At 41.0% G+C, this 21,237-nt stretch overlaps 1 protein-coding gene across 7 annotated transcripts in view; it reads right to left on the reverse strand.

Moving 5' to 3' along the window:
• The window catches only part of MTMR8 (myotubularin related protein 8), a 70,868-nt gene that overhangs the window by 16,476 nt on the left and 33,155 nt on the right, over window positions 1–21,237 (reverse strand). For 3 of the 7 annotated variants that reach the window (XM_072626723.1, XM_072626726.1, XM_072626727.1), the window contains 6 exons: window positions 20,582–20,631; window positions 19,411–19,611; window positions 13,354–13,482; window positions 9,178–9,304; window positions 6,115–6,386; window positions 3,549–3,829 (listed from right to left, as the gene is read on the reverse strand). In XM_072626723.1, the coding sequence (XP_072482824.1) occupies window positions 6,117–6,386; window positions 9,178–9,304; window positions 13,354–13,482; window positions 19,411–19,611; window positions 20,582–20,631 (777 nt within the window). In that variant the 3' untranslated portion in view covers window positions 3,549–3,829; window positions 6,115–6,116. Of the gene's footprint in view, window positions 1–3,548; window positions 3,830–5,701; window positions 6,387–9,177; window positions 9,305–13,353; window positions 13,483–19,410; window positions 19,612–20,581; window positions 20,632–21,237 lie in introns of those variants that run through there. The other 4 variants (XM_072626729.1, XM_072626725.1, XM_072626724.1 and 1 more) reach the window with 2 other exon arrangements.

Raw genomic sequence — 21,237 nt, forward strand, 5'->3', positions numbered from 1 at the left:
GGACTATGACATCAGGGAGGTGATGCCATGACTTGCAGTTGACTTCGATCTGAGTGAGGGAGGCAAAGTCACCAGCCTCACTTTCTCCTCCAGAGCCATCTGGGTCTAGTGGCCAGATATAGATCAGGACAACTGGAGATAACCCTGGATGCAATGGGAGATTTTGGCCTGTTTAAGCTAAGGTTGTTCTGAGTTCTCACTCTGAGTGATACAACACTCATTCAGTGATTAGGCTTGTTATGGAAGTGTGTGGATGGAGTCAGAACCATTCCACCCTATTTTAGTCTTGATGACCTTAAATGAGAATATATCACTCTTATTCAAGTCTTAGACTAAGTGCTAAAAGGCCACTGCACTAGAATGGCATTGCACAAGGAAACCTAGCCTAGGCATCATTTATGAATTATTGTAGGTTGAGAAGGAGTTGAAGTCCAGAAAGTAGCCATGAATCTGCTGAGAAGGAACAATCCAGAGGAAGCCTCAGGTTAAGCCTTTGCCAGGACTCCCTGGCCAGGAGGCCCAATGGAGATTCAAAGGGCCTCAAAGACTTTGGACTCCCCTTCAGTGTTCCAGAAGCATCCCTCCAACAATTGAGAATTTCTACGTTGGGAGCCAAGTCCAGATGGATGTAGATTCATCAAGCTTAAGGGCAACTTTCTGAATTCACAATCAGGAGAAAATTACTTCCATCCAACCAAGAGCTGTGAATTTCCCTTTTGTGTTCCCACTTTCCCTAAACTTTGTGCATACCTGTGGGAGGGTGGCAAAGAGTCTGAGAAGGAGGTATGTCTTGTACCAACCCTTGTTACTGTACCACTTTTCTAAAAGCTACTTAAGGCTGGCTCACTAAATGATTACTATGTGATAATCTTGGGGGAAAACTCATTGTTAGGGGCTCAAGTCAAAGGCATTACAAGATCAATCTTGTCCTTTCAGGGCTACTCCTGAGACTCAGGGGGAGATGTAACCAAGCTTTAGAGACCTGACTTAGTGGGAATGGGATTTGGGATAATGATCCTCAGAGCATACAACAGCTCTATATGCAAGGGTTCAGATGATGGCTGATCATTACCAAGTGAGTGGTCACATCAGCCCACAGTGCAAGTGCAAAAAAGAAGAACACGAGAAAACACGACAAGGAATGACCTAGGTGCTTCACATGTACATTGGACCAAGAGGAAGCAAGTGGGAAAGAATTCTTATTTGTGTATTCAAAACATTCCAATGTGATTTGCAAGATGGTAGTCTTCATAACTCAAAAACCTCATGAAAAGAAATTAATTAATATATTAATACTGCACAAGGTTTTTTTAAAAAAAATTTAAAAATTTTTTTTAAAAAACCTCATTTTTTGGTTCTTATACCAAAGAACTGCAATACTTAGATCCCACTCAGCATCCTCACCACCCCCCACCCCAATGTCCTCCATTGTACTAGGCACAGTAGGTGTAAGCAACCTCTCAGACTTGTGATTCACGGTCAGGGGGGTGTACATTATATTAATCCAGTGCTGGCCCCAAGTGGAATAAGCCTTAACTCTCTCCTGTGCAACAAGAGGTAGAAAGCACTGATTCTGCCCAACCACTTAAAGGAAAGGAGGGGGATGGGTGGAATGGGGAGCAAAGAGCACAGTGCAAAGCTGAAGGTGAGAGCAGACAGAGCTTCCATATAGGAGAAAGAGGACTAGAAATCCACTGAGGGCTCCTTCTCTCTGTCTGTCTCTGTCTCTGTCTCTGAATTGGAGCTAGGCCAATAAACCTTGCACACTCCAAGACAAAGATGCCCAGCAAGTCAAATCCTGGGAGTCTGTGCTGTAATAGAAGGGAAAGGTTCCAAAGACAGATAAATCAAAGTTACAAATCAAATTTGCAACTAAAAATACAAAATAGGTTTGAAAGGCAAAAAAATTCAAGGGAGAAAGACTGAATAGAAACAATTCATGAGCAGATAAACCAGGGATAAAAGGACGAAGGAGTAAAACCTCAGAGTCCAGAACATCATGAACTATTAGTATACTATGAAACAAAAAGGACCAAAATTACCCAATGGATAAAGATAATCTTATGGGAAATCACTGAACAGCAGTAAGAAAATACAGAGTAGTTCAAAAGAGAAACAAAACGTTTACAAGAAAAAATTTGGAATGAAACTAGGTCAGAAGGCCGAGATAAGAAGCAGACTTGAAACAGAGTAGGAAAAAGGAACATGTGATTGAGAACTTTTTCAAAGTAGCAGAGGTTCTGAGTGAAAGATTAAATGTTCATAGTACAAAAATAAAGAAACAGGAGAAATTTTAGTGGAAGATAAGCCAAAGTCAACATTATGAGAACACTGAATTCTATGCAAGCCAAAGCAACTGGCCCTGAAGACAGGGTTTGCAGAGATAACTTAAACATAACAAATTAACAAAAAACTTGACTACAGTATTGCAGGAAATAACCCAAGAAAGCTATCTATAACTTTCGAATAGAGACAACAAAGCACACCCACAGATTCTGGAAAGAGGGATGGGGAGGACATGCTTCAGAATAAACATACAGTGGCAAAATTTCACCATTTCAATAACAAATACATCTTGTGAGGAGTCAGGAAATAGACAATCAATACAAACACTAATCATCCAGAGGACCCATATATGATGAAGCATGCTACCCCACCTCCTGACAGAGAGGTGATAAAGTCAAGGTGTAGAATTGTACAAAACCAATGTTGGAATTTGCTTTGCTTAATAAGAGAGACACACAGAGAGACGCAGAGAGAAAGAGAAGACAGAAGAGAGGAGGGGGGAGGTGGAGGGAGAGAGGGAGAGAGAGACAGAGAGATAGAGGGGAGAGAGACGGGGAGAGAGAGAAAGAGAGAGAGAGAAGGAGGAGGAGGAGAGGAGAGTTGCAAATATGAAGGAATGACAATTCAAGTAACATGATTACTCCACATTTATGAGAAAGCACAGAAAAATGGAGCAATACATTGCAAAAAGTAAAAAGAGCACAAGGTGCAATCAATATAACACATCCTGAAAATCTAAACAATTATCAGCGAAAAAAGATAGAGCCAACAACAACAAAAGCCATTTGGGGCATTCTTGAAAAAATTAAACAAAACAGAAACCATAAAGGAGAGCTGATTATTTGACTTACAAAAAGTGCAAGCAATAGGAACATAAGGAAAATAGTACAATTATCAAGAAAACACTAAGAAATAGTTTTCGGATGTTTTTAACCTATTGTCAAGAGAAAAAAAGACTGAATTGTGGGGTTAAAGAAAGAGGACTCATCAAGGGGAAAAAAGGCCCCAAAAGGTGAAAGATTTAAGGGGAAATTGAAGGAATCAGGAGAAAGGAAGGAGGAAGAGATGAATTAAGAGACCGCTGTCCAAGTCTCTGATTTCACTGTAAGTAAATAAAATATATGGAAAGAAGGAAAAAATGGAAATTGAGCCTTGTATGATTATAATGACCAAGCTTTGTCCTGAAGACAGATGCCTCCCTAAATTGAAGAAGTGGAGGACTATGGATGCAGAACAAATATCACCTGCATTGTCAAACACAGTTGAGGCACAGATTAATTTTACTTAACAGCTTTTTTTCCTTTCTTTTTAAAAATCCTTGTTACAAAGGATGACTTCTTGGGTAGGGGAAGTGGGAGGAACAAATTCAAAAATAAATGTGATAGAGAAGAAAAATATCAATAAAAACAAGATAACCTTAAAAAATAAATAAAATCAAATTTCCAGGGAGTGGTCATGGGTAATTCCTGTTGAGTGTATCCTTGGGTCTTCTCACAGATTAGGAGGTTTGGTGGAACAGTGCCTGGATTCACAGTCACAGCTTCTGCAAAGAGAGTTACAGGGTCACACTTTCCCTTTCCCCACCCCTCAGCCTCAAGGGACTTGTTTTATTTCTTGGTAAAGATGAATTGATTCTTTGCTGCTAGGGCACTCCTGTGACTTTGAACTCCCAAATGAGGGGTTCCCTTTCCAGAAGGTGGGACTGCAATAGGGAGTAAAAGGGAAAATTGCAGCTTCTGAATGAAACTAGCTCAGGAAGCAAGTCAGAAGGCTAATGGCATATATGGGATTTAAGTACCTTTACAGCTAGGACTATTTTTTGTCTTTGTGCGTGGTACACAACTGATGCTTTATAAATGCTTGTCAAATTCAAAAATAAAAATCAAGAAATTAGAATCCCTTTCCTAAAAGGAAGTTGTCAACACTAACAGACTAGAGTTAAGGAAAAAAACATCCAGGGCCCATCCTGGTCAGTCTCTCCTATTGAGACCTACAAGCCAATGGCATCCTCTAGCTAAACAAACACTGAAAAGAATGAAAGGGGCAGGGAGATAGGGGAAATTAGATGGCTCAATCAGATGAAACAATTTTATTTGTATCTGCTTCGTTTAGTTTTCAGAGACAACTCTTCCTCAGGCCATAGCCTCCTTGGGCTCAAATGTGATTCCAGAAGAGTATGTTCTGGGCTCTCTCTGTCTCTCTCTTTCCCCATTGCTCCTCAAAAGGAGTTCTAGCACAGATCCTTTCCAGAAGTCTTAGGCATGCTCTGGGACTGGAGACATTTCTAAAGTTTTCAGACTTTCAAAAAGGAGTTTCTTCTCCACGTGTATCCAAAAATTTACATATGCCAATTTTGATTTTTCAGTTCCATTCAAGAAGAAAACAAGGATGAGAGGACAAGAGGGAAAAAACCAAGGACTTTTGTCATAATAAAACTTTCTGGAACATAGAAAATAAGGGATTGGATCCAAAAGGAAAAAGGGGCATAGGACGTGACCTTTCCTCTGATGCGATTATATATTGAGGAACCTTAGATGAGTGGGCAAGCCATTGACATTTTCAAAGCAATGACATTTTCAGTCTCCCTACCCCCAACCAAAGAGGTTGAAGGAAAACTTCAATAATTCTGATTTCACTCATTTGGAATTAAGGATTACTTAGTTTGGCTTGCATATTGACAAGCTCCTGGAATGTCTCTCGAATAGGGTGTCCTGGCTAGAGAAGGGATAAGGGATCTTCATCATGGAGAAGACTGGGGAGCTGGAGGAGGAGGAGTTATGATGACAGGCCTCACGTTGCAGTAGAACTGCCATGAAAAGGGGAGATTGGACTTGCTCTTCTTGGACCCAGAAGACTGAACTGTGATAAGTAACAGAGCTCAGTAATAAGGAAGCAGATTTGGGCTTTAATGTAAAGCAGACCCTCCTAGCAATAATGAGGACCATACAGAGATAAGTTTCCCTGCTCCTTAATAGACTCTCATCCTTTAAAGACTGGAGGTCCTCAAGCAGAGGCTACATTGACTCCTTACTAGTAATGGGGAAGAGGGGATTCCTGGTGAGGATGGACTGAATGACTTCTGAGATCTCTTTGCATTTTGAGATTTTTTTTGTCACTGAAGTGAAACTTCTTTGTATTATTCTGGAGAAAGGAAGCTGTTAAGCAAATGAATGCTATATAGGATTGGGGGAGGGGGAATATGAGATCTTTTTCTAGGTATTTTCTGATGCCTCTAAAGCCCATCTATTCCCATTCAGGCTAAAAAGGTAACTAGGAATTAATACCTATGAGTCCCCTCCATTCATTAAGCAAGTGCTGGGAGAAGTATGAGTTCTTGCTGTGCATTATTTTTATGTGTCATTCAAAGTGATATTTTCCGATCAAATATCCTAGAATTCAAATCTCTCATTCTCCATTTTTAAACAATTAGAACGATTTTATTGTATTGATCTGTTGCATTAATCTCCAATGACTCCATCTATTCTAGGATAAGTCGATGAGGATGGAGAAGGAAGGGGATCAAATAGAGAGTGGTAGAAAGAGCTAGGTTTTTTTTTCTGTAGGGTTTGGGGGCAAAGATGGAATTTCTGAGCAAAACTCCCATTCTAACACAATGACACATTTTCTTCATCATCTCTATCTCCCATAGCTTAGCATGTACACATGGATCACTTCATCTGCAGGGAGTAATGGGTGGAGATTCCTTCTCTGGACTCCATACAGGTCCTTAAAAGGAATATCCTGCCTAGTTAGGTGGATGACTTCAGGTGGAGGGGCAAAGATTAGTTGGGGAGGTTTTACTATATTGTTCTATCTACTTCACCGTACCCCTAATGCTTTTCTTCTTGATACTGGTCTCTATTTGCAGAGCTGGGCGGCTGGCTTGAGGTGAACACAGACTGATTTTTCTGTGGGGCCAGATCAGGGAGTGCATCTCCTTCCCCTCTTAGGCTGCCATAGGAGAGCAGGGTAGGTGGCAGCTGTTCACAGCTCTGTGGAATATCAGGCGGTAGATTTTTCAGAGGCTGACTCAAGGCACTTTCAGTCTGAGGCTGAATACAAGTATCTTCCAGGGAGAGAACACTGAGGCCTGGCAGCTTCTATATTAGCAACAGAGAATGGTGGGGGAGGGGAGAAAGAGAGAGAAGGAACTGTGAAACATGAGAAGAAACCAAACAGCACAGGCAGGTGCACGAACAATTTTCCTCACTGGTACTTGCTTTGAATCCATGTCCCCTCCCCCCAAACATCTCTGCTGCCAAAGGTCTTCAAATTCCCATCCATAGAGATCCAGTCCTTTGGGATAAGACACTTTACCCTAGAATACTCTTTTAAAACACAGCCTGGGAAGGGAGCGAATTCAGAACTCAAATTATAAAAAAAGAAGAATGTTAAAATAAAAAAAAGTTGCTAAATGAATGAAATGAAAAATAAATAAATACATAAAGCAGCCTGGCGCCAAGGTGGGGAAATACATTAATGCACTGCCACAAGTTGAAGTGAATTACGATGGTATTAGCAAGCCAGTCACGCCTCAAGGCTCCATGGGAACAGGACAGGACAAAGAAGCTTTAATAAGACTTAGCAGGGAGCCATTGAAATGGCACAAGGGATGCTGGGGAAAAGGGGGAGGGAGAAGGAGGGAAAAATCTCCCTCTTTCCAAATTCTGCCTTGAACTAGTTCTAATGTCCTGAATCTCAGGACAGTAGAGGGTGTGTGTGTGTGTGTATGTGTGTGTGTGTGTGTATGTGTGTGTGTGTGTGTGTATGTGTGTGTGTGTGTGTGTGTGTGTATGTGTGTGTGTGTGTGTGTGTGTGTGTGTGTGTGTGTGTGTGTGTGTAGGGGGGAGTCAATATCTTCGAGTTTCAAGTCATCTTTCCCCCAAGCTCTGGAGAACAAGTTATTGGTGTTTTGTTTTGTTTCTTTCCACTCCCAGCAATATATCCAAAAGCTGAGAGGAACTAGGATCTGATGTGTTCAGGATACATTTAATTTTTAGAACAAAAACAGCTACTTGACCAGTCATAATGAGCAGAAATGCAGTGCCTTACTTGAATAGAGCTGATTCCCTCATAGAGGACAAAGAGCAGACCCTGATGAAGAATTCTCTTTCACAAGGGTCTTTCTCACCACCCCCCCTTCTCCCTTTCACACACACCCTCCATTTGAGCCTATTCTCCCTCTTGGTAGCTCATCAAATGCTACATTTTCTAAAGAGATCTTTTAAAATTGATCATTTAGTACAGATTTCCAACTTTTAAAATCTGTTATTGTTAGTAAAAGCTTTCAAATATCAGTTAATGATTAACATGGGAAGGACTGGAAAAGGCACATCTTTTGAGATTTTCCTCATAGTAAATGATAACAATTTTACAACTTTAATCAGTGAAGTAGGACAGAGAGGTAATACAGAGTTATGGAGACAGATCTGGCTTTGAATGAACCTGGACAAGTCACTTAATTTCTTAGTGCTCTAGGTAAATCTCTAAGACTCTAAGTTGAAGAGAAAGTACAGAGAATTTCCCCATCAGGGAATGCCTTAAACCAGCAAAGTTTTAAGACTGGACTCACTCCCTATCTGTAGGGTGGGTACATTGCTACCTTATTAATATCACTCATGACTTTAGGCTAGCCAGGGGTGGGGAACCTGCAGCCTCGAGTCCATATGTGGCTCTCTAGGTCCTCAAATGTGGCCCTTTGACTGAACCCAAAAAGATTTGTTCTGTAAAACTTGGATGCAGTCAAAAGACCATACCCAAGGTCACATGTGACCTTGAGGTCGTACTTGACCATCTGCAGTCATGGTGAACTCCCTAATTCCTAAGGAACCCCATTTTCCTTAGGGAATCATCTAATAACTAAAAGGTTTTCCTTATGCTGAGCTGAAACCTTCCTATAATTTTCATACAATAGTCCTATTTCAATTATCTTCATATCAAGTGTTAAGATCTTTCAACCATCCTTAGACATTGCCTACTTTAGGACATTCTCTAGCTTGTCAACCTTTCTAAAAATAGTGTTCAGACCTGGATGCAATATTCTAGATGTGACTTGCTCAGAAAGGGAGAAAGCAGAAGGAATAGCCTCTCCTTTAAGCTTGTGATTACTCCCTCTCAGGTATTATCCTTGTACAGCTAACCCTTCCACATCATGACTTGATATATCACAGGTTGGCATAAGAAATCAAATAGGAATTTGGGGGGAGTTTTGTGGAAGCCGCAGATGACATGGAAAGGCCAGCAGATGACCCAGAGCCTATGACCACATCCTTAATCCAAACTTTACAATAAGGTATTGTAAATACCCCATAAAAGAAAAAGAAAAAAATTCAGATTTCTTCTCTGGTATGAAAGGAGCGCTAAAAAGTTTTATGCAGATAATGGGGGTACTATGCCCTTAACCTCCATAATGTGGAATGGACAACTGTATTTCTACATCTGACTCTGGGGCAGGAGGAGGCAGCTTCTTTATTCTGGACACCATACTGCTATTATTAGAATAGGCTAGGACAAAATCAGCTTTTGGGGCTGCCAAGTTGCCTACGTAACTCATACTGAGCTTAGTGTCCATTAAAACCCTCTAGCCTTTGTCACATGGACTGGCACTGAGCCATGGCTCCCTCCTCCTCCACTTGTTCAGTTAATTTTCGGAACCCAAGTGTGGGACTTTACATTTCTCCCTATAGCATTCTAAGAGGCCGTAACTGATATGAACTTGGATGCAATACCTAAAGCCACTTAAAATTTTGCACAAAAAGGTGAACCCAGCAGGCAGGTTGAATTTCCCACACGGACCAACTTAAATTGAGGGAGCAACTTTGGAGCTGGGCTGGCCATGCTAACTGAGAAAGGAAAAGAGCCCTTATCTTTGGAGGGCCCCCAGAAACTCACAGTCTCTAAGTGTGTCATGTCCTCCTCCATCTTCACTTGCCGATTCAGAAGATGGAGGAGATAGTCCAGCATGTTTTGCTTGGGGTGCATCCCTTTGTCAAAACGATGGTACATTCCACACCAGAACCTTCAAAAACACAAGAAAAGGAATTAGAGCAGCCAGTCATACTGGGATAGAAGGTCACTCACCTTCTCTCAAATATCAACTTCCACCCACCCAAAACATCACTGAGGAAGGTCCCAAACAAAAGTGAAAAGGAAGGTTTTTCAACAAAGTCTTCACCATAGTTAGGACACAAGATATTTCCAGGAGAAAAAAATATTTCATTCAATGAACACTTCTGTTTGAAAATATTTTTACTGATGCCTTTTGTTTTTATATCATATTCACTCTGAATAGATTCTTCCTTCCCTTTCTCCTACCCTGCAAGCCATTCCTTATAAAAAGGGGAAAAAAATGAAACAAATGCACAGACTGTTTATGAGAGTGAGTGCAGCACTCCACACCCATGGTCCCTCATCTCTGTAATGGAGGGAGGTGCATTTTCTCACCTCTTCTCCAGGGCTGTCACAACATTTAGGGTTTGCTTTGCTTTTCTCTTTACGTTGTTGCAATTTGCACCTTGACTCCAACATAATGATGCCATTCTAGTCCTCTTCGAGACAAAGGATGCCAACCAACCAACCAATATTGTTACAGTCATGGTGCTGAGAGAAATGATGATTTATCTCTTGTATTAAAAACTAATTACTGAATTAGGACGAATGTTTTCCCCTTTTCTACTTCATCCAGAAATTAACCAGTGTGGGAAATCTTTCTCGAAGACTTACCCGGCCAGGATGGCTGAGATCTAATCAAAGACAATAAAAGATCTTCTAAATTTAGGCTAATGAGGGCATTCTTGCTCACTGCATTTACTCAGACAGGTCTGGGAAAATGTTGATTCTCCCTTATGTCAAACAGGGGATATGGAAATTGTTGTGTCTTTGACAAAGATTTTGGTGATCCAGTTCCCAAGATCCTCATTGTAACACAGCCCAGCCTCTCATTGTAATATTCATTTTCTCATTAATTGCTAGCCAATCAGAGTTGATTGCCACCGTCAAGAACACCAACAGAATGTATAAACTGTGAGCCCATTGTCATGAGGGGTCTTTGGTGTAAGAGAAACAGTCAAATGGCCATCCTTTTATTAATAAATATGTTGGCATTAGTAACAAAGTGATTAAATTACCCATAAATTATGTCTCTTGAACTTTTTAAACATCAGAGTGCATATTTTCTTGAATTTGCTTTTTTAAACCCTAATTAATTTAAACCCTAATTTGTATTAATGCCTAGAAATTTTTACAAGTTTCTCCAAATTCTTCATTTCTAATGGCACGATAATATTCTATTACATATAGGTACCATAAAGCAGCTAGGTGGTATATCGGATAAAACACTGGGTATGGAGTCAAAAAGCCTCAACTTCAAATCCAGACTCAAATACTTACTAGTTGTGTGAGACCCTGGCCAAGTTACTTGTCTGCCTCAGTTTCCTTAACTGTAAATGAAGATTATAATAATACCTACCTCACAGGGTTGTTATAAGGATCACATGAGACTGAGTGTAGTACCCGGCACACGGCAGGCACTTCATGAATGCTTATTTCCTCTCTCTCTCATCACAATTCATTCATCCATTTCCCTGACCAACAGGGTTCTATTTTGCTTCCAATTCTTTGCTTCCACAAAGTGTTGCTATGTGCACCCAAAGATTAAGGTTTGTAAAGTTTTAAAAGCTTCAAACTGCACTCAGAGTTTGGGGAGACCCCAAATATGAACCAGATTTTATATGCCCAGCAACAGAATCTCTGGGTCGAAGGCTATATACCTTTTGGTGACTTTTTTAAAAAGCATAATTCCCAATGGCTTTCCAGGATGATTGTGTCTCAGTAAACATTAATTAAGTACTGACCATTTGCAGAAGACTATCCTAGGCACTGGGGAAAATATAAAATTTAGATCAGACAGTCTCAAACTTCCTAGTACTTATGGCTTAGCAGAAGAATAGGATTAACACAACTCTAATATCCAATAGTATGTGATGATTATGTTCGAGAGGTGCAAAACAAAGAGGGTACTATATAATTAAAGTGTTTGTGACAAGGTTTGCTCAAGAACCAATACTGCTATCATGAATACACAACAGTGAAGTATGCATTACTTTTAAACATAACTAATTCTGAGTTAAAGTAGAGAAATAGGTAGTAGAGAATCCAGGTCCTTTGCTTCTCTTCTTTTATCTGCTATCTAGGCTGTTTCAAAGTCTGGGCATTTCCATGAAGTGCATTAAGCAGCTAATCATACCCCAGGGGGAGCAGGTACAATGAGAAGACCTCCGATCAGGCCATTTGGCTACTCTGCTAAGAGGCTGGGCTAAGTGGAGAGGTTGAAATTACTAGAGGCAGAAAGATAAGGCTTCCTACCTCTGGGATAGGGAACCTGTGGCCTCAGGGTCACATATGGCCCTCTGGGTCCTCAAATGTGACCCTCTGACCAAATCCAAACTTCACAGAACAAATCCCCTTAATAATCAAACTTGGACTCTGTCAAAAGGCCCTACCCAAGGACCTAGAAGGCCACAAGAGGCCTCCAGGCTGCAGATTCCCCATTCCTGCATCTAATCCATTGTCTACATCAAAGTCTAAGCAATTTTCCATATGTGCCAATATGACTGTGTTAATCCTCTACTCATAAAACCTCAGTGGTTCTCCATAGCCTACTGAACAAAGTAAGTGTTTCATTGCTCTGGAATTCAAGGTCCTCTACAATCTAGCCCTGTCCTATCTCTCCAGCCACATATCTCCTCCTTTACGTACTCTATGTTCTGGCCAACTGTATCCCTCATCATCCTTCTGTCTTATCCCACTCCCTCCCACATTCCTATCTTTGCTCATGTTGCCTCCATTCCTAGATTGGGCTCCTGGTCCTCCATTTCTGTCTGCTGATGTCCTTCCCTCCCTCTTTAAGGTTCAACTCTCAAGGGCTACATTCTCTAAGAGCAAGAGCTCATTTGTTCTCATACTTTCCTATCTCTATCTTTCTACCTCAAATGTTTCAAAACACTCTGCATAGATCTCTCCTTCACCTTCTGTACTTCTGCCTGTATCTAACAGTTATCTCCTTGAAGACTATCCTTGGTCATATCCATTCATAACACCCTGCAAACACAGTAGTTCTTAAATAAATGTCTGTGTAATTAAAATTACTTTCAAGGCTAAAAGTATATATGTGGATTTACATTTGTTCAGTTGTATAGCTGTGTCCGATTCTACGTGACCTCATGGACTTTTGTCCACGGGGTTTTCTTGGCAAAGGTACTAGAATGGTTTGTCATTTCTTTCTCCAGCATTTCCCCATTTTATGGATGAGGACCTGAGGTAAATAGGGGTTGAATGACTTGCCCGGGGTCATAGCAAGTCTTAGTCCTGATCTGAACTCAGGCCTTTCCAGCTTCAAGCCCAGTGCTCTATCCACTGCACCACCTAGCTTCCCTTAATTGATTTCCATTAGCCATGGCTAATGTGGCACAGATAAGTTAGAAGTATCTGTAGATTCTTATGGTTCTTTAGTGGAAAGTATGAGCATTTAGACCAATCTGCCAGCAGTAAGATTCTCAATATGGTCTCTGAGTTCTGTTTCTTGATATGGTTGACTTATGGACCAAAAGAGTCAATTTCCATATATTTTCCTTTTTTTGAAATTTCTTTGGAAATGGACCTCCCTATTTTGTCCAGGCTGCCCATTCAGGGACCAATTCCACTGCTTCTTGGCACAGAAGCTTTGATCTACCCTGTTTATGTCTTGGGGCAGCTTAGCTGCCTATAGCTCAGGTCTCCACCAGCTTCAACTTCTCCCCAGGCAGGGGTTCCAGATATTTACCACCACATGGGGCTATCCTCTACCTATATGGAACTATCCTCACCACCATGTAAGGCCATCCTCCATCACCACATGGGGCTATCCTCCAGTGCCACGTGGAGCTATCCTCCATGTTTTTTAGCTCCTTGTTTATCTTTTCCAACTCTCTGGCAAGGTGGAACTAGGGGAAAGCTGGAAACTAGCAAAACCTCATCTTTACTCCTCCTACTCTGAAAGGAGAACAGAAGAAACGCAGCTTAGGAACTTACTGGAAGCTGAATGGTAAAGTGTTGGGATGCAGTACCCCATAAGCACCAATGCCCTTGTACAGTGGATTCCTAAACTCAGTTTTCTTCTGTAACAGGAAAGGCCACAAAGAATGGGTCCTCTCAAAGACTCTGTTTAAAAACAAAAGCAACAAAGTCCAATTGAACCTGTGAACCTGTGAACCAACCAAGTTTTTGTAAGAAGTGATACAACTCAAGTAGAGGGATGGGTGAGGGCAGACATGGAAAAGAGGTGAGAGATGTTGTGGATGGAAAGGCTTATTTATGACAGATATTGTCAAAGTGCCCAGCTCTGGGACTTACTGGCCATGCAGCTTGGGACAAGTCATTAAAACACTCTAAGCTTGAGATTCTCTGTCGAAAATATTCCCTCCCAAATATTCCAAGGGAGGTCTTGTAATTGATGTGGATATTGCCTCCAGTGAAGCCCACTACCAACCCATCTGTGCCTCTCAATGTCTCCGAGTCCTCCCATAGGTTCACTCTGGGGTTTCCCACAATGCCTTGGGGGCCCCTTCCTTGATCCCTCTTGGTGTTGAAGAGATATCAGTATCCTTGTTCCTGCCAAATGACCAGCCTATCTTATTTTTTGACCTTACATTTCTTTAATGGTATCCACTGCCCCATCTCTCCTGGCGCCTCTGCACACCCACTTTGTACCCCCTGGGGGATACTAATTTTAATGTCAATTTAATTCAACAAGCACCTAGTATATAGCCAGATACTGTGCAAGAAAAAAAAAATGGCCTTCTTTGTCCTCAAGGAGCTTATCTTTATCTTGGAAGATACAACGTGTACAAAGATAAGTAAATATAAGATGCATACAAAGTAATTTCTTTGGCAGAGATGCCAACAACAAGGATGATCGGTAAAGACTTTTTGTCACAGATGGTATCGGATCTGAACCTTGAGAAGAATGAAGGGTTTTAAGAGTGTTCCAGGCATGGGGGACATTGTAGGCCAAGGCACAAAGATGGGTGATGGGATATCACGTATAAAAATAATGGTGTCAAAGAGAAGCTAATTCCCACGGACTGCAGAGTGAATAAGAAAAAACATAATTATCTATGTCTTATTGTACTTGTATTTATTTTGTTAAATATTTCCCTACTACATTTTAATCTGATTCAGCCACAAGGGCCAGAAATTTGATACTTCTGATGTATAGTAAACAGCAGCAGGTCAACTTGGCAGGAAGAGTAAATGTGCCTGGAAAGAAAGATTAGATCCACATCGTCATGGGTTTTCAAGGCCAAAGAGGAGTTTTACAATTTGAAGGCGCCTACAGTGACTTGCGGCCAAATACTGCCACCAGTAGAACAAAGAAAGAATGTCATTTCAAAGAGACACATGAGGTCATTAAATGAACTCTGCAAGTTTCCAAAGCCAATTCAGCCTGCTGCTCTCCTCCTCTGTATTTCTGTAGTACTTGCCCACAATACATATTGTTTCCAGATGACATTGTGTTGGTGGTACCAATCCATGGACCATTGCAGAGTCTCTTGAATGTGATCCATAATCCAGAGCCTAGATGAGCAGCTTCACCCACTGGGGTCTTTTTGCATAGACACTTAGCTGAGAGGTTATAAATCTCAGTAAAGAGCCGTGGCAGTATTCCAGGGTGTCATCCAGGAAGAGGAGCATTTGGAGGAACTTATCATGGATAGGCAATCCCTTTTCAACTTGAGCTCTGGGTCAGATCTCCTCCAAGACTGTGGCAAACACCTTTGGTTAGTTTCAGGGGTGGGAAACCTGTTTAAATTCTTTTCTTTTATACCTCATCTGATATTAATGTCTAAAAAGTCAAACAAGGTCTTTTTGTTGTTATGCCTCTCAAGGAGTCCTCACTAATTTTGACATACAGAAGGGAGCCACCTTGTTGGAGGAGAGCTATAAGGGTGCATTTCACTCTAGTGAATCATCTATCTCTCTCTCTCTCTCTCTCTCTCTCTCTCTCTCTCTCTCTCTCTCTCTCTCTCTCTCTCTCTCTCCCTTCTCTTCCTCCCTCCCTCCCTCTCTCTCTCTCTCTCTTTAGGAGGGGGGAAGGCAAGGCATTTGGGGCTAAGTGACTTTCCTAAGGTTACACAGCTAGTAAGTGGCAAGCATCTGAGATCAGATTTGAACTCAGATCCTCCTGACTCTAGTGCAGTGTTCTATCCACTGCACCACCTTTCAACTTTCTCTTTGAAGAGCTAATGAACAATAAAGACAACAAGATTCTGTCTCTAAATCTACCAGTCAGTTGTATGCTGGTTAATATGTGTCTACCGTGCAATATTATTTGTGACAGTTCTGTCTCATTAAAGATACTCTCAATACACAAGTAGCTTATTCTCATAAATGATTTTATGTGGATACAAAAGGAGGGATATAGGCCAGCTGCTGATGTTCCCTGAGTCAACTGTGTGGGTTATTCATAAGATCCAAAGACCCTAAGTGCTAACAGAGAATGCCAAGATCAACATAATTCACTCCAACTAGATGGCCACTGGCTGGTCATTAGGCAATGATCTCACATTTAGGGTATCAACAGCTAAGTTGAAGTGTCTAGATGATTTAACCCTGTGTGAGTTTTAGCATCCTCTACTTCCTTTCCTACCACCCCATCACTGTTGGTTGCATAGGAAAGAAGGATATTTTTTAAAAGGAAGGCAGACTGCCATATACAGCATTTGGATGTGTCCAGAGTCTTGGAAGCTTGATTACCCTATGTTCTCCTACAAATGGACCTTGGGAGTTTGTTTCAGCAGGGGAGCACAGCTGCTCATATACCCTTGACTGAAGAATGGTAGGCCTCTATGGGGGAAGGTCATTCTCTTTGACCAAGGGAACAGCTTTAGGAGGGACACACAAGGAAGGGTGAGGGAGCAAGGGGACACCTGCCTAGCCAGCCAGATCAACCAAATCAACCCTGGAGATCAATGGGGTGACAGATGTTGCAGTCAGATTGCCCTTACATCCAGACTAAGGGATATTTTAAAATTGTCTTTGTTTCATGGGTTGCCATAGCAAAAGAATTCATCACCAAGTGGCTGGTCCCATGATGACAAGGCTGGTCCTTGGAAGGCAGACTGCTGCTGAGAGGAAGTTTGCAACTTCCTGGACTTCCATACCACAATGGGACATGAAAATAGGCCTTAGTGGAGTCCTATCAAATTCACTATAGGGATGAGGAATCTACCAGTGCTTCTGCCATTGGGCTATACATGTACACAAAATCTCAAGTCCTTACAAGCAGTAGGCGGGTTGCTTGTGAGTTTGCTATTGAACCTCTGCTTCTCCATCTGTAAAATGGGGAGAACGCTACTCATCTGACCTATTTCCCAGGTTTGCTGTTACTATTATCACCCACAAAGCCAGTGAGAGAGGAGAGTCTATACCATAGTCTAGCTGTTGAGCTTCCTCATTCTGATCACTCTTCATCTTCAGAGTATTTACTCAATATCTCCCTGTGCACTGTGGGGATGAAGCAGCTTGATTTGTAAACAGGCTGCAGACCAGTCCTCAGCTACCAAACCCTTCCTCTGCCCTGCACCTCCCAGGCTCTCCTTCTCTAAAGTCAGCCACCATTTGATTTAAAAAAAAGGGACTCCCAGTCCAGTGTGGGCTGTGCTGGCACAGACAAGACCTAAGCAGGCCTTGGGGAGACTGAATCCCACACCTGTGGCAGTTTCCAGACTTCAGGACCCCAAAACACCAAGGACAAATTGAAAAGTCACTAGAAAAAAGCCTGTGGGATCAGTGCTGGAGAGTGGAGTGGTCTAGCCCCAATCCCAGGGTGGCAGAGGGGGGAGGAGACTAAGGAAGCCACAGCAGCCACAACAGCAGCAGCAGCAGGGGCAGAGACAGCAACTGTTTCTGGAGCTCTAGGCCCACAGAATGTGGGAGAATCGAGCAGTTGACAGTACACTCCAACCCTCAGTGGAAGCAGAGATCTACCTCAACAAAGAGCTTTAAAGTCAAGTGAATGGCTGGGGAAATGAGCAAAAACCAGAAAAAGAATCAGATTATAGAATCTTACTTTGATGACAAGGAGGACCAAAGCATGCAAACAGAAGAAAACAAAATTAAAGCTCCTCCATCAAAAGCCTCCAAGAAAAATATGAATTGTTCTCAGGCCATGGAAGAGCTCAAAAGGATTTTGAAAATCAAGGAAGAGAAGCACAGCAAAAATTGGGAAGAGAAATGAGAGTGATGCAAGAAAATTGTGGTAAGCGAGTCAATAGCTTACTAAAGGAGAACCAAAAAAATGCTGAAGAAAATAACACTTTAAAAACAGACTAACCCAAATGGCAAAAGAAATCCAAAAAGCCTTTGAGGAGAAGAATGCCTAAAAAGCAGATCTCACCAGATGGAAAAGGAGATTCAAAAGCTCACTGAAGAGAATAATTCCTTAAAGATTAGAATGGAGCAGGTGGAAGCTAATGACTATGAAAAATCAAAAAATTATAAAACAAAAGCAAAGGAATGAAAAAATAGAAGACAACGTGAAATATCTCATTGGAAAAACAACTGACCTGGAAAACAGATCCAGGAGAGAAAATTTTAAAATTATGGGACTACCTGAAAGCCATGATGAAAAAAGAGCCTGGACATCATCTTTCATGAAATTATCAAGGAAAACCGCAGAGGGTAAAACAAATATTGAAAGAATTCACTGATCACTTCCTGAAAGAGAGCCAAAAAGAAAAACTCCTAGGAATATTGTAGTCAAATTCCAGAGTTCCCAAGTCAAGGAGAAAATATTGCAAGCCACCAGAAAGAAACAATTTGAGTATTGTGGAAATACTATCAGGATAACACAAGACCTAGCAGCTCCTACGTTAAGGGATCAAAGGGCTTGGAACAGGATATTCCAGAAGTCAAAGTAACTAGAATTAAAACCAAGAATCACCTATCCAGCAAAACTGAGTATAATACTTCAGGGAAAAAAATGGTCATTCAATGAAATAGAGGACTTTCAAGCATTCTTGATGAAAAGACCAGAGCTGAATAGAAAATCTGACTTTCAAACACAAGAATCAAGGGAAGTTTGAAAAGGTAGACAGGAAATAGAAAGCATAAGGGACTTGTTAAAGTTGAACTGTTTAAATTCCTACATGGAAAGATCATATTTGTAACTCTTGAGACTTTTCTCAGTATTTGGGTAGTTGGAGGGATTATATACATATTGACAGAGGGCACAGGGTAAGTTGAATAGGAAGGGATGATATCTAAAATCATAAAATTAAGGGGTGAGAGAGGAACATATTGGGAGGAGAAAGGGAGAAATAGAATGGGGCAAATTATCTCTCATAAAAGAGGCAAGAAGAAGCTTTTTCAATGGAGGGGAAAAGGGGGAAGTAAGAGGGAAAAAGTGAAGCTTACTCTCATCAGATTTGGCTTAAGGAGGGAATAAGATGCACACTCAATTTGGTATGAAAATCTATCTTACACTACAGGAAAGTAGGGGAGAAGGGAATCAGTGGGGTGTGAGGGGGATGACAGAAGGGAGGGCAAATTAGAGGAGGGGGTAATTAGAAGTAAATACTTTTGGGGAGGGACAAGGTCTAAAGAGAGAATAGAATAAATGAGGGGGAAGGATAGGATGGAGGGAAATATAGTTAGTCTTTCACAACATGACTTTTATGTAAGTCTTCTTTCACATAACTACACATGTATAACCTATATTGAATTGCCTGCCTTCTCAGTGGGGATGGTGGGGAGGGAGGGAGGGCGAGAAACTGGAACTCAGTTTTAAAAATGAATGTTAAAAATTGTTTTTACATGCAACTAGGAAATAAATACAAGCAATGGGGTATAGAAATCTATCTTGCCCTACAAGAAAATAGAGGAGATGGGGATAAGGTAAGGGAGGGGTGTGATAGAAGGGAGGGCAGACTGGGGTAAGTGGTAATCAGAATGCACAGTGTCTTGGGATGGGGAGAGGGAAGAGACTGGGAGAAAATTTGGAACTTGAAATCTTGTGGAAACTAAAAATAAATAAATTTTTAAAAAAGGGCCTCAGATGACAACACATCAGCCCCTTCCCCAACTCACTTCAGCTCCTCACGCTCCTTGTGGCAGTTTCCTATGAAGTTTCCAAATTGACAGGAGAAAACATGATCATGGATCTCCAATAAGAAAAGTTCGTTAAATTCAAAAGCACAGGGAAATTGCTCCATCAGTTGCCAGATACAATCCAAAAATTGAGTGAAAACAGGGGATACTTCTTTGGGATCCCCATCGAGGTGACCACATCTAGCAATTTAAACAAAAGCAAGAGAGTCATAAGGTTCAACATCATACCTTGGCACAGGAGAGAAGACTGGACTTCACTACCTATGGTTACTAACCCACCTAGATGGTGACAGAGTAGAAATCCAGCTGAAATAAATAAGAATCACATCAAGCCAGCCAAAGAGACATGGGTCATGTCTCACAATTCTTTTGAATTCCCTGTAACATAGCATACATGGTACATAGTATGTTCCATATCATGACCTTTCCCCATCACTGTTTTGCTATATCACGGGTTGGCATAAGAAATTAAATGAGAATTTGGGGGGAGTTTTGTGCAAGCCACAGATAAGGCCAGCAGATGACATGGAAACTCTCACCACATACTTAACCCAAACTTTACAGTAAGGTATTGTAAACACCCCATGAAAAAAAAATAAAAAAATTCATACTTCTCTGATATGAAGGGAGGGCCAAAATATTTAACTCAGATTTTTCCAAATTATGGGGGTACCATGCCTTAATCCCCATGATGTGGAAGGGATAACTACAGGTACTATGAGGTACACAGTAGGAAGCAAATAAATATTTGTTGATTAATTTCTTTGAGAAACAAATAGTGACAACAGAAATTTGCACTCAATTTTCTTCCTTCAAAAGGAGTCAAAGGTCAACTTATCCTTAAAAAGGAAAGATACCACATTCAAATTGAAGCTACGGCTGCTCCAGAACTTAGAAGGTTTTTGATAATACAAGCATTACTTTGCCCAAAATCCTTAACTGGCAGCAAGAAAATCTGACATTAAGGGAAATACGGCTACAAGAAACCAATAGTTCCAAAGGAACAATGGGTGGTTGCGAGAATTGGCAATAGTTATATTCTTGAGAAACTAGGTTGGTTGGGGTAACTTCATGTAGGATCTGGCTGCTCTTATTTTATTACCAACACTAACTGAACTCCCCCCTCCAACAATATGCATATGTTTTTTACCTTTGTGAGAACTTGTGGCCCATAGAGATCCATTCCCTTTCTATGAGGACCTAACATTTCATACCAAAAGAAAAAAAGAGTTAACATCAAGGAGAGTAAAAAGATGCCTTGACCATGACTTAAATATTCATGACTTTTTTGCAAGGAAGTTCTCATAACCTGAAGCCACCTTACTGAGGGAATAAAATGAATTTTCCAAGCAATAACTAAGTTATTTGGAATTCATTTAAAGGGCTCAATATATTCCCTGTAAATTTCAAATTCCTCCAAAAGAAAATATTCTGCATTAAGTACAGTGTGGGTTTTTTTTGGCTCCTGTAGTATAGTAGGCTAGGCCATTTAAGTTATTACTAAATGCTATTCCAATAAATACATTAAAGTGAACCTTTAAAAAACAAAAATCCAAAGCAATATTTCTGTTGAGAGCTTATGCCAAAAATTAAATAATTTTTATAAAGTATTATATTTAAATGCCTTTTAAAATAAAGATGAAGGGAATACACATTTACTAAGCGCCTGCTGTGTTCTGGACACTGTACTAAGCACTTTGAAAATGTCTCATTTAATCTTCACAACAATCCTGGGTGACTGGTGCTATTGTTATCACCTTTTTTCAAATGAGGAAACTGAGGCAGACAGAGGTGAAGTGACTTCCC

The sequence above is a fragment of the Notamacropus eugenii genome, chromosome X, assembly GCF_028372415.1.
Source record: "Notamacropus eugenii isolate mMacEug1 chromosome X, mMacEug1.pri_v2, whole genome shotgun sequence".
In the NCBI taxonomy this organism is placed as follows: Eukaryota; Metazoa; Chordata; class Mammalia; order Diprotodontia; family Macropodidae; genus Notamacropus; species Notamacropus eugenii.